This window comes from Oryctolagus cuniculus, chromosome 4 (genome assembly GCF_964237555.1).
Source record: "Oryctolagus cuniculus chromosome 4, mOryCun1.1, whole genome shotgun sequence".
In the NCBI taxonomy this organism is placed as follows: Eukaryota; Metazoa; Chordata; class Mammalia; order Lagomorpha; family Leporidae; genus Oryctolagus; species Oryctolagus cuniculus.
In genome coordinates, this window is record NC_091435.1 from 107,278,800 (window position 1) to 107,290,986 (window position 12,187).

Genomic DNA, 12,187 nt, shown 5'->3' on the forward strand with positions numbered 1-12,187 from the left:
AACAATTGGCATTCATATACTAAGCTTTAAGGTAGTGATTTAGTCTCAAATTTCACTTTGAGATATTAGGATATTTGGGGAGGCCCCTAGCTAAAATCCCTATTTCTAGGGCCACATATCAAGAGATTATGATGTACTAAATGAAGGCCAGAGCTCAATTTGTTTTGTTAACTTCCTAATTAGCTAACAAGCCTGGTGATTCTGGTGCAGGAAGTCAAGGAGGAATCCTGCTTCAAAGGGGTGCTACTCACATGGAGGAATCCTGCTACAAAGGGGTACTGCTCATCCAGATTTCATCTTCTCAGCACCAGGAAGGGAATACAATTGCCAGACTAAAACCTCCTGTGACTTCCTATTTCTCATCGCCCTCCAAACACAGCAGAAACCCAGACTATTTTAACCAATATGTGCCCCATTTTATCAGAAGTAGCTTTTCACAAATGTAGACCTGAGAATTTTGTGATAAAGTTTGTCAATCCTATCATGCTTTACAAATTGTATTAAACTTTTTAGAGAAAACAAGGCCTCCTCTTTTGTGGGTGGCAATAGGTGGCCCACCTTTATCCTAAGATGTCCTGTATGAAGAATGTTTAAAATGCCAAAAGCTCAATGGGAGTGGTGGTCCTTACAGAAGTTCACAGTCCTCTATTTCACAATGGAAAGTGTCAGTTGCTGGGATGGTCCTAAAAGCCAGAAGAAAGCACTAGAAGGAGAGGAGGCAGCAGACAAGCCATCCAATGAGAACTAAAGAGCAGAGCTGGAGCATTAGTGGAAGCCATTGGGGTTAACAGAAAAAGTGTTCTTTCCTGTGAACTCTGTAAGTTCTTACAATGCTTTAGTGGCACATATAAAGTTACCCCTCCAAGGGGACACAGACCTATGAGGTCACCATAGGGGGAGTATGGCATAGGTTCAACTTTCAGTGCCCTCTTTTCTCTTCAGCCTAGCTCCCATTCAGGAAGATCAGGAAACCCGTCTCAACAGTCTCCTTTTATCCATATTCACCTTCTTGAGAAAGCAGCATAGACAATTCTCTTTTTCCTTTAAAAAAGATGGGGGATTTGTTTATTTATTTGAAAGGCAGAGGGAGAGAGGTCTTCCATCCACTGGTTCACTCCCCAGATAGCCCCAACAACCAGGACTGGGCCAGGCCAATGCCAGGAACCTGGAGTTTCCTCAAGGTCTCCCATGTGGGTGGCAGGGGACCAGGGACTTGAGCCTTCTTCCACTGCCTTCCTAGGCCATTAGCAGGAAGCTGGATTGGAAGTAGAGCAGCCACTGCGGGCAGTGGCTTAACCTGCTGCACTATAGCACTGACCCTGCATAGACAATTCTCTAATGAGATAGAAAAAAAAAAGTTTATCTGTACTGGACACCATTTTTTCGAACAATGTAAATATAGTAAGTCCTGTCTTCAGTCCCCAGGGAGAGGTCTTGGTGATTTTGTTCTAAAACATTGCCCTCCCTGTGAGACTAGGGGAATTTCCTGGCATGCTCTGGTGTGATGGAGAAGTTACAGTACGCCAGCCTTCTAAACCAGCTGCAGAGAGTGAAGGAGCAGTCCCAAGTGATTAATCAAGCAATGGCAGAACTAGCAACCATTCCCTATCTACAGGACCTCAGTCAACAGGAGGCAGAACTGGTAAGTGTCTGTTCTTCCTTGTTTCAGGTTTTCAAGGGCTGGAGGCAACAGAAAAGTTATATGGTCTTAAAAAAATGTGATAATAAATGTAGTAGTCAGAAGGAAAACTCCCCAGCCCTCGTGAAGCATTCTAAAGAAAAAACTGGAAAATGTAGGCATGCGTGTCTGGTTTTTATCCACTCATGTTGACTAACTTCCATTTTTCTGTAGCAAGAACTTTGTGATATGTGAAAACACAGAAAAGGACTGGCTACTTATACTGTGTGTCAGGCTTTTTGTTTTATATCAAGATTTTAGTCAATTGTTGCTCAAACTCCAAGATATGTTAATACTCATAGATGATTCTCTTCCATGAAAAAAGTGAGAGGACTAAAGAGTAATTACTGTATAGAAAAATGACCCTACAAAATTATCTTTAGGATTTTCTTAACCACTTCAGTGTTACCTTTTGTATTGGCAGCAGCAACACACACACACACACACACACACACACACATACTAGTACATTTAGATAATAAAACAGTGGTGTATGTGAAGAGAAAATGTAGATAGTCAAAATAGCTGGGGTTTTTTTAAACTAGATTGACGAGTTAACTCAGAAAACCAAACACTTTAGCCTTACACAGACTAAGTCAAAACTTAGTTGAAGGAACATCTCACAGAAACAGTCTTCAAATGAGTGCATATATATAACCATAATTAATATTAGAAGTGATAGCACCTCATCTGAAAAACAATTACTAAACAGTTGTGCTGCCCATTCAAGGAAAGGTAAAATTTACTTTGTCTGGAAATCCTAATGTGTTATTGGCAATGCTCTTTACATGGAAGCCTTAATTGAGAATAGCTAAAACTAATTACACACTGGAATTGAATTCACATTGCAAGGATGAGCATAGCCCAAACTGATTACCTGTAATTTTCAGATAAGTAAAGGAGTTCCCCCTCTTTGAGCTCTTAAAGATGTAACCAAGAATTGAACTGCCAACATTTGTGCTGTTCATCTAAACCTGTTAAAAGTGTATTAAATAAATACTGATAGAGCAAGCATATGAAAGAGGTTGCCTAGCCAAACAGTGAAACTGTGCACACTTAAGATGAAAGCAATGATACAAGTCTATTAATTGAGAAATGACAAAGTCAAAAGGGGCAACAAGACTTTCTTAAACCTTGATAGTTGTGTTCAGAGAAGCACCTTCTCAAAGGCTAAGTGTTTATTTTGCCATTCATATGGCATTCAGGAGTGCAGTAAGTATGGATCTTTCAAAGTACATATTATAGTCAATTTTACATGATTGATGTTTCTCTGAGGTAAGAGGAAGCAAAGCAAATGTTCATTTAAGAAGCAGCAAAATGCTGATCCTGTCTTCCTGAAAAGCACACTCAAGATTTACATGAGAAATACAGGGGAGTTCCCTGCATTTAAGTCTTCTTAACCACACATCTATGGATTTTCCCCCCTGGAAATACTTATTTCTCGAAATGCACATACTAATCACCAAACTAGCATTTCTAACGTGCAATTTTTCAGTTTCTGAAACCTTGGAAAATGGGATTCTGTGGGATATTTTCATAATTTATATGCCCGCCAGAAAAAAATTTAAATATATTGGATGTCTGTGTGAAAGCCAAATTTTTAAAAATTATGTGTCTAGCAAGATTTCATCACCTAAAGTAATAGATTTTACTTCCCAGCTTCCAAGTATGGGTTAACCTAGAAAATAAATCCTAGTAATACCTTATGTAGTGCTGTGTAAGCAGTGGCTGCTCAATAGACGATTTTGGAGTGACTCAACTCTCTAGTGCCCTACTTAAGCCCTGCAGTATCTAAAGCATGGAAAGATTATCTCGGGGTTCATACTGTTTGATACCACAGTGAACTGAACTGGTATCTATTTTTCAACAGAGCTTTGCTGTAACCTTTGAATATCCCATGGCCTGATGAAGCTTCGTTACACGGCAGCCACATATACACCACATGCATAGGATTGTTTACTATCAAAGCTTTGCAGGTGTCTGTTTGGGGCAAAAGGTGGCTGTTTAAAACTTACCTTCGAATAGGACCCAAGGGGGTGGGAGGGGGTAACTTGGTGGTTTCACAATGTTAACAAAGAAAAGAATAGTAAAAGAACATAAATGAGCTACATTGTTTAAGAGGCAATAAAACAGCACAATTTCAGTATTGTCCTCTGGTGAGCTTTTGCATGATGCCTAGAATTATGATACATTAGCCTCAGGAGAAAATACTAAAATGCATTCATGTACTACATGCCATTTCCTGAGAGAATTAACTACTGCCTTCATTCTTTACAACCCAAATCTGTTTTTAACAAAACATCAACACTTACTACATTAAAATCTATATGTTTTCTGCAAATTTTCAAGAGGAATCTTTTCATTGTTTCCATATTTTATATCTGCAATAATACTCGGTAATGACTGTGGCAAAGATGAGGTGGCACTGTTCGTTGCAGGAAAGATGAGTAATAAAATCATCAGCGTACAAATGATTTTTTAATTAGGTTTTAATCTGTGTATTTAGAGAAGTTATTTCTGTGTGAATTCCACACTGATAATTTTTATCTTGGTGCCACAGCTGCAGTCACTAATGGCAGACGCAATGGACACCCTTGAAGGAAGAGGAAACGATAAAGAACGTGTGTGGAATACAATCCAAAAGGTAAAACTTTGAGCCAAGGGAAAACGATATATTATTCTCCAAGAAAATGTCCTGACTTGGGTCAAATCTGCTTAGAAGATAAAAAGAAATGAGAGTAGCTTGGGTTGTATTTTTTTGTTTGGTTTGCTTTGGTTTTCCTTTTAAAATAAATGTAGCCCTCTCACTGGAAGTGCAAACAAAATCAAATATAGATTTATTTAATCGGTTCCCTCGGGTCCACTACTTTTCCAACAGACTGTAGTCTTGAGCTTTTCATGATTCTTCTTCATTGCCATGCTCATTTTCATATTCATCTGCTTCTGCATTATTGGGTATTATAATTTTTTGAAGTCTCTGTCATCAGTGTTTTTTTTTATCTTGATGCCAAAGTTTTTTTTTAACTTTTATTTAATGAATATAAATTTCCAAAGTACAGCTTATGGATTACAATGGCTTCCCCCCCCCCCATAACTTCCCTCCCACCCGCAACCCTCCCTTTTCCCTCTCCCTCCCCCCTTCCATTCACATCAAGATTCATTTTCAATTCTCTTTATATACAGAAGATCAGTTTAGCATATATATAGAAACACAAAGTGAAAAATACTGTTTGAGTACTAGTTATAGCATTAAATCACAATGTACAACACATTAAGGACAGAGATCCTACATGAGGAGTAAGTGCACAGTGACTCCTGTTGTTGACTTAACAAATTGACACTCTTGTTTACGGCATCAGTAATCACCCTAGGCTCTTGTCTTGAGTCGCCAAGGCTATGGAAGCCTTTTGAGTTCGCCAGCTCTGATCATATTTAGACAAGGTCGTAGTCAAAGTGGAAGTTCTCTCCTCCCTTCAGAGAAAGGTACCTCCTTCTTTGATGACCTGTTCTTTTCACTGGGATCTCACTCGCGGAGATCTTTCATGTAGGTTTTGTGGTTTTGTTTTTTTTGTTTTGTTTTTGTTTTGTTTTTTTTTGCCAGAGTGTTTTGGCTTTCCATGCCTGTAATGCTCTCATGGGCTTTTCAGCCAGATCCGCATGCCTTACGGGCTGATTCTGAGGCCAGAGTGCTGTTTAGGACATCTGCCATTCTATGGGTCTGCTGTGTATCTCACTTCCCATGTTGGATCGTTCTCTCCCTTTTTTATTCTATCAGCTAGTATTTGCAGATACTAGTCTTGTTTATGTGCTCCCTTTGGATGCCAAAGTTTTTATCATCTTAGTCTATGCTCCACTATTTCTTTCACTTTTGTCACTTGAGGAATAACAACTATGTTTCAGGAAACTTCAAAGAAACTAGCACATTGATGTTTTTGGTGGAGAAATAACTTCGAACACTGAGTGTTGGAAGCAGAGCAACATTTGCTCGTTGGCCACTGGAGTTTTAATGCAACAGCACAGAAAAGCACTTTCACCCCAGCTGCTGCACTGACTTGTGTGACACTAAAGGACCCTCTGAAAGTCTACAAGTCAATAATGTTGGATCTCCAGACTGAGGTAGTAAGTTCTGATCAATCTACTCCCCATTCAGCCTCTTTGGATCACTCTAAGAATCTACACAGGGAGATGGGTGTCAGGAGATGTGAAGGAGCAAACCAAGTAAGCCTTTAGTGTAAGAGGTAACAGCCAGGCCTGGGAAATCCGGCACATCTGAGGACATGTGTTCAGCATTCAACCCAGAGGCCCTATGATGTACATATGCAACCAAAATCAACTGAACTCAGCAGACATTGGTTGATTATCTGCTGTGCTGGGAAGAATGCTAGGTGTTGAGGATATTGTGCTGATTAAGCTATACACACAACCATTGCCTGTGTGGGTTTTACCATCTATCTGGACAACTGCCTCAAATGGAGTTTGTGGATTCAAAAGGCTTCCATAGCCTAGGCAGCTCATTTCAAGAGCCTCAGGTGGTCACTGACATCATACATAAAAGTGTTAACTGTTAAATTAACAAAAGGAGTCACCGTGCACTAACTTCCCATGCAGGACCTCTGTCCTTAATGAGTTTAATTATGAGAGTTAAAAAGTGATACTTGTTCTCAAACAATTTTATGTGTGTGTGCAAATTGTTGAAATTTACTTAGTATAGAGTAGGTCTTCTGTGTACAAAGTTAATTGAAAATGAATCTTAATGGAGGATGGGACTAGGAAGGGGAGAGGGAGGAGGTGGTGGAGTGGGAGGGCAGGTATGATGGGAAGAATAACTATATTCCTAAAGTTGTACGTGTGAAATTTGTGTTCCTTAAAAAATAAGTTAATTAATTTTTAAAAATTCAAAAAAGTTTACTGAGTGTGATAGAAAAAATAAGGCATTCAATGATCTATAGAAACTAAGAGCAAAATAACCTGCTCTGGGAGGTCAAAACCAAAATCTCTGAGAAGATGATATTTATATAACATTTAAAGGAGATGTAGTAGTTATTCAGGTTATTTCCAAACAAAGGGTAGAGTTTGCACCAAAAATGCAAAGAAAGCATGGCACATTAAAAAAGTCATTCAGAAAAGCAGATATTTCAAGCTGAGATGCGGAGCAGAAGGCAAATCACTGAAGGACTTATAAATAGATTTAAAAGTTTAGAATGTTTTAGGGTGTATTTAACCAGAAAATGTTTTTTGAGCCATCTTTAGCAATGGAGGGGCTACCGGAGTGTGATTCATTATAAAGGGGTGATGGCCATCCAGGTAAGACATGATGGGGCTTTATCTGCAGTGGTGAGCATACAGGAGAGAAGCAGCAGACTGAAGAAACATTCAAGAACCCTTCACTGATGGGATCTGGGAGTTGCAAGAATAGAAAAAGTCAGGAAAGATGCTTCAGTATTTGCTGGAACAGTGCAATTGAGCAGGGGAAAAGGTGAGGTTTTCCAGCAACGTTTACTGAGGAAGGAACACGCCTTGGGAACAGCTTTCAGCTTTTTATTCCCCCAAAGAAACCTTTTATTTAAGGAATACAAACTTCATGCATTTCATAAGTACAACTTTAGGAATATAGTGATTCTTCCCACCATACCCACCCTACCACCCACACTCCCACCCCTCCTCCTCCCTCTCCCATTCCCAGTCCCATTTTCCACTGAGATCCATTTTCAATTAACTTTACACACAGAAGACCGACACTATACTAAGTAAAGAGGGGAACAGCTTTTAATTGGGAATAGATTTCCCTTTAGAGTCCAGTCAGGAGGAGAAACCATACCCAATATTTGAATGGAAATTTAACATAAAAAGATGGATAGCTATGAAGTTACTGTCTAGGTAACTAAAATGGCAAAAGACAAGAGGTTATCATGGCTAACGCAATTAAAGAAAGCAGATGCCACACCTGGGGCTGGTGAATCAAAGTAAAGCTGTTGAAAGGACTAAACCCTAGGAGCATAAATGTGGAGCAGGGATCCTGCCAACCTAATGCAAGATGCTGTCCAGCTGCTAGTGGTGCCCTGAGCTCAGAGGAGGGCTCTTGAATGGCTGGGACTCATAACTCTGAAGATGAGGTGTTAGCCCACTGGCACTGTGGGAACTGATAGGGGAAAGATTGGTAATGGAGGTAATTCTTCCACTTTTGGAAAAACTAGATTCAGCTGCTACTATAGAAAACAATGCATGTGTCTGGACTGAAAACAATTTGCTGAAGAGATGTCACAAGAACCCCGGAGCAGACGGAAGTAGCAAGAAGCAGAGAGGAAGGAGCAAGTCCCTGATCTCTTCACTAACATCCACCATAGACAGAACCTCGCAGTTGGAAAAAAAAAAAAAAAAAAAAAAAAAGCTTTGCAGAATCCCCAGCCCCTTTGGAATTAATATATGATATGCTAATAAGTGGCACAAAGTGCTTTGAATTTAGGGTTCTGGCAGGATATTCAAGGGGAAATATGGAAGCCTTGAGTTCTCTGTAAAAGACTAAATGCAGATAGAGATTTCCTTCTCCCTGGGAAATTTGTGCTAAATGAAATCATGTGAGTGAGTGACATGATTGAGAAACATCGTGTACAATGAGAAGCAATCCTTAGAAGAACATGTTAACAGTATAAGGAAAAGCCTGCACAGGGGACTAAGAGCTAGCAAGAGGGACTGAAGTTAAAGATCAACCCAATCCAATGCTGATAATTATCAAGTAATATAAAACAATATAATCAAATATCTCTGTTGACCATAGAATAGTCTGGAGAGCAGATCTACCACCTATTTATTTTATTTAGTTTATTACACAAAGCCATGTCATTCATTTACATATTATCTATGTCAACTTTGTTGGGTAGAGTAGTTGCCACAAAGGCTAAAAGCAGCTCACGAAGTCTAAAATACTTAAATACTATTGTGTGGCCCTAAATACTGTAAGTTTGCTGTACTCTGGATTAGAGCATTATCCCTCCCAGAAACATTTGCATTTTATGGCCAATATTTATATTTACTAATTCAAATGATAATAGAGAAGCAATCCAATTATTAAATTCTAGGGACCAGCCAAAAAGGTGGAAGATTTTAACATCTATATATATATATATCTTGTAGACAACTACCAATTCCACTCCAAGCGAGTGTTCTTGATGCCCAGATTTATAATAGCACTTAACCTGCAGCTTATCAATTTTCCCTTTATTGTAGCTGTCTATTGCTGTGTTTTGAGCAACCCCAAATGTAGTGGTTTTAAATAGCAATTCAATATTATCTCACATTTTATAAGTTGACCAGACTCTGCTAGCTCATTCTGTTGCAATGCTTCTGATTCAGTTCAATCAAACGGCTTCTGGGCTGAAGTCTTCTGGAAGCTAAAATGGACTAGACTCCAGGATGGCTCATTCATATGGCTGACAGCTGACTGGACTGCCTCAATGTGGCCTTTCTGTGTGAATTAGGTTTCAAACAGCATGGCAGCTGGATTCCAACAGGAACTATTCCAAAAGAAAGGAACAAAAACCATTATTCCTCTAAAAGGTGAGGCCCAGAACTGGGATGGCAACATCTACCATATTCTGCTGATCAAAGCAGTTGCAGGCCAGACAGGATTCAACCTCTCAATGAATTAGTGATACATGATGCCGTGAGAAAATGAAAGATAGCGAACACCTTGGAGGCATGGTACAGTAACAGGACTGAAGCTCTGAGTCCCAGGCTAGAAGACATAACTTCAGACGAGGAGGAGTCAGGATCATCACATCAAGGCCTCTAAGATTGTCCTGTAGTAGAATCACTCCACCCAACCTCAGGATGTCTAGAAAGACTCACTGGTGAGCAGCCAGTCTTTCCGCATTAAAAGCCCTGGTAATGATCATACTTTCTAAATGGAAGCTCCTGAGAGGTCTTTAGGAAGATGTGAATGGGAAGGAACAGGGTGCCAAATTTTTCTCAAGGGCTTTTAATTTGGATAATGTGACTATACAAAGGATGATCGTATCACTTTCAGACAATTCCAGTAGCAAATAAGTAATTTTCTTTTACTGCTACACAGTTAATTTGCATGTGCAGAAAAAAATAATTTAAAAAAACTAATTGTACAAGCTACACTGTGTTCTGAACCCACTAGAAGTTGATATCAGCATCACCACTTCTGAGATCTGTTATCTGTAATAGAAACAGCTGTTGTACCTAATGAAAACACTTGAAATTTTCATCTGAAACAGCAGAATTATAGCAGAACTTCCCAGTTTCACATAGTTAGAGGGTCTGTCAGAAGCCCCATTACCTAACACAATTTTCTGGGCTCAATTTTGTTACAGGTTTATTAAAAAAAAAAAAAAAAACCTATCACGATGAAATCTGATTCGTGAGAGGTGTGTACATTTTTTTTCCTTTGAAGTTTCTTGAACAAGCCAGAAAGAGAATAAAACAATTGTTTTTCTTTCCTGATTCAACAGAATTTAAATATATTATTTATAGATTTTTAGGAAATTTCCTGTTTGGTTTTGACTTTGCTGAATATTTTCTTTCTAGTAATTAACTCAAGAAAGATACATGTATGTTGGTTCATGTATGTTGGTTTTGTTATGCAAATACAAAACTAGACAGGTTATACCAAAAATAAAGTTAAACTTTCTTGTACTGGAAAGTCCCATGTTGGAACATACTAAATTAAGGATGTCACATTTTGCTTAGCTTTGTTCTGTAACAAAAATACCTGAGGAAATGCACCCTTCAGATCCTGTGAAAGCATGTCATTCTTCAAACATATAGTGGGTACCTCCTGTGTGTCAGATACTCTCCTAGATATTAGAGACAACAGCCATGTAAAAGCAGCACCCCCATGATGTTTGCATTCCACTAAAATGTGTAGTAACCTAACCAAATACAGAATGTGTTATAAAATAAGGAATTCATTGAGAAAGTGCCAGAGGATGGGGCCGACGCCGTGGCTCACTTGGTTAATCCTCCGCCTGCGACGCCGGCATTCCATATGGGCACCAGGTTCTAGTCCTGGTTGCTCCTCTTCCAGTCCAGCTCTCTGCTGTGGCTCAGGAGGGCAGTGGAGGCCCCTGAATCTGCATGGGAGACCAGGAGGAAGCACCTGGCCCCTGGTTTCGGGTCGGCGCAGCACACCGGCCGTGGTGGTCATTTAGGGGGGTAAACCAACGGAAGGAAGACCTTTCTCTCTGTCTCTCTCTCTCACTGTCTATAACTCTACCTGTCAAATAAAAAAAAAAAAGTGCCAGAGGAGAGAGCTACTCCTGCAGGTATCTAGGGGAAATCACTCCAAGTAAAACAAATAGCAAATGATGTAAAGTCCTGAGAGGACTGTGCTCAGGAGGAACAAAGAACAGTGAAGGTGGGGGGACTGAAGCAGAGTCAACAAGAACAATTTGGGAGGAAGTTAGAGAGATCATAATGCATGGCAAACAAAAACACCCTAACCTGATGATTTGAGAGTAGATTGAAGGCATCAAGAGTAGAAGCAGAGAGACCAGTCGGTAGGTTACTCAAGAACCCCGGAGAGTAATAATGGTAGTTTGAACCTTAAACCAGATGGTGACTATGGAGGTGACAAGTGGTCAGATTCCAACTTCTAATCAAAAGAAATGCAAAGACTTACTTAGAAGGAGGCTGTATTTTGTGAAAACACCCTGAAGTAGAAATTTGGAGACCTGAATCCGTCAGACCACATCAGAAGTCACTTCCCTGTGAACCTCAGTTTTCTCATTTGTAAAATAAGGATATTGGAATAGAAGATTCTGAGTTCCCTCCCAGCTCTGAATGAATGAGTTTTTTGAAAGCCAGATCATGAAAATGAAAACTTAAGAGTCAACATGTACTCTCCAGCACTCTCCAACTCAGTGTTGCACATAGTGATTCACTGATGCTCAGATGAGCAAAAAGTGTAATTTGCTGAACAGAGAATTCGGCCTTTTGCCTAAAGTCTCATAATAAGTACATCCAGGACTTGATCTGACCCTGGAGTCTAAAGGTTTTTTTAGCTTTGAGCTGTCTGAAAAGGCTGGAATGGCCGGCATTATTACATGAAAGAGCTGAGCATTTGGGTCTGAGGCCAACTGGGAAATTAACCAAAGTAGAGTTTCACAATGAACTAGCCCAGTTTGTCTTCAGTTCTCAAAATACAGAGTTTTCTCACACCAATCAAAGAAATAACAGGAATTATGAGTTTAGTCAACCATTTTACCCACTTAGATCCAATCCACCTTCATAGTTCCTTGGTTTTCCAAATAAAACCAGGAAGAATGCAAAACCTAGATCTATAGATCTTGGGCCATTAATTCAGCTCCTGTTCACATGACCTTGGGCAAGTAACAGGCTTCTGAGAAATATAATGCTGCACACCCATACCACTTCAGATTCCATGATTTAGTGTTACTTAGTGTTCAATCTTAAGGTCTACTGAAGCCTTACAAACTGGTCCTTAAATAAATAGGAAAAGGGGCCTTTTAAAATATACCAGCTATT

The 12,187-nt window shown here is 39.6% G+C and overlaps 1 protein-coding gene across 3 annotated transcripts in view; it reads left to right on the forward strand.

Annotated features, from left to right (window-relative positions):
* Nucleotides 1-12,187, forward strand: part of SPATA16 (spermatogenesis associated 16) — a 284,912-nt gene that overhangs the window by 254,765 nt on the left and 17,960 nt on the right. For all 3 annotated transcript variants that reach the window (XM_002716430.5, XM_051859144.2, XM_070072508.1), the window contains 2 exons: nucleotides 1,478-1,642; nucleotides 4,239-4,322. In XM_002716430.5, coding sequence (XP_002716476.2) covers nucleotides 1,478-1,642; nucleotides 4,239-4,322 — 249 coding nt within the window. The remainder of the gene's footprint in view (nucleotides 1-1,477; nucleotides 1,643-4,238; nucleotides 4,323-12,187) is intronic.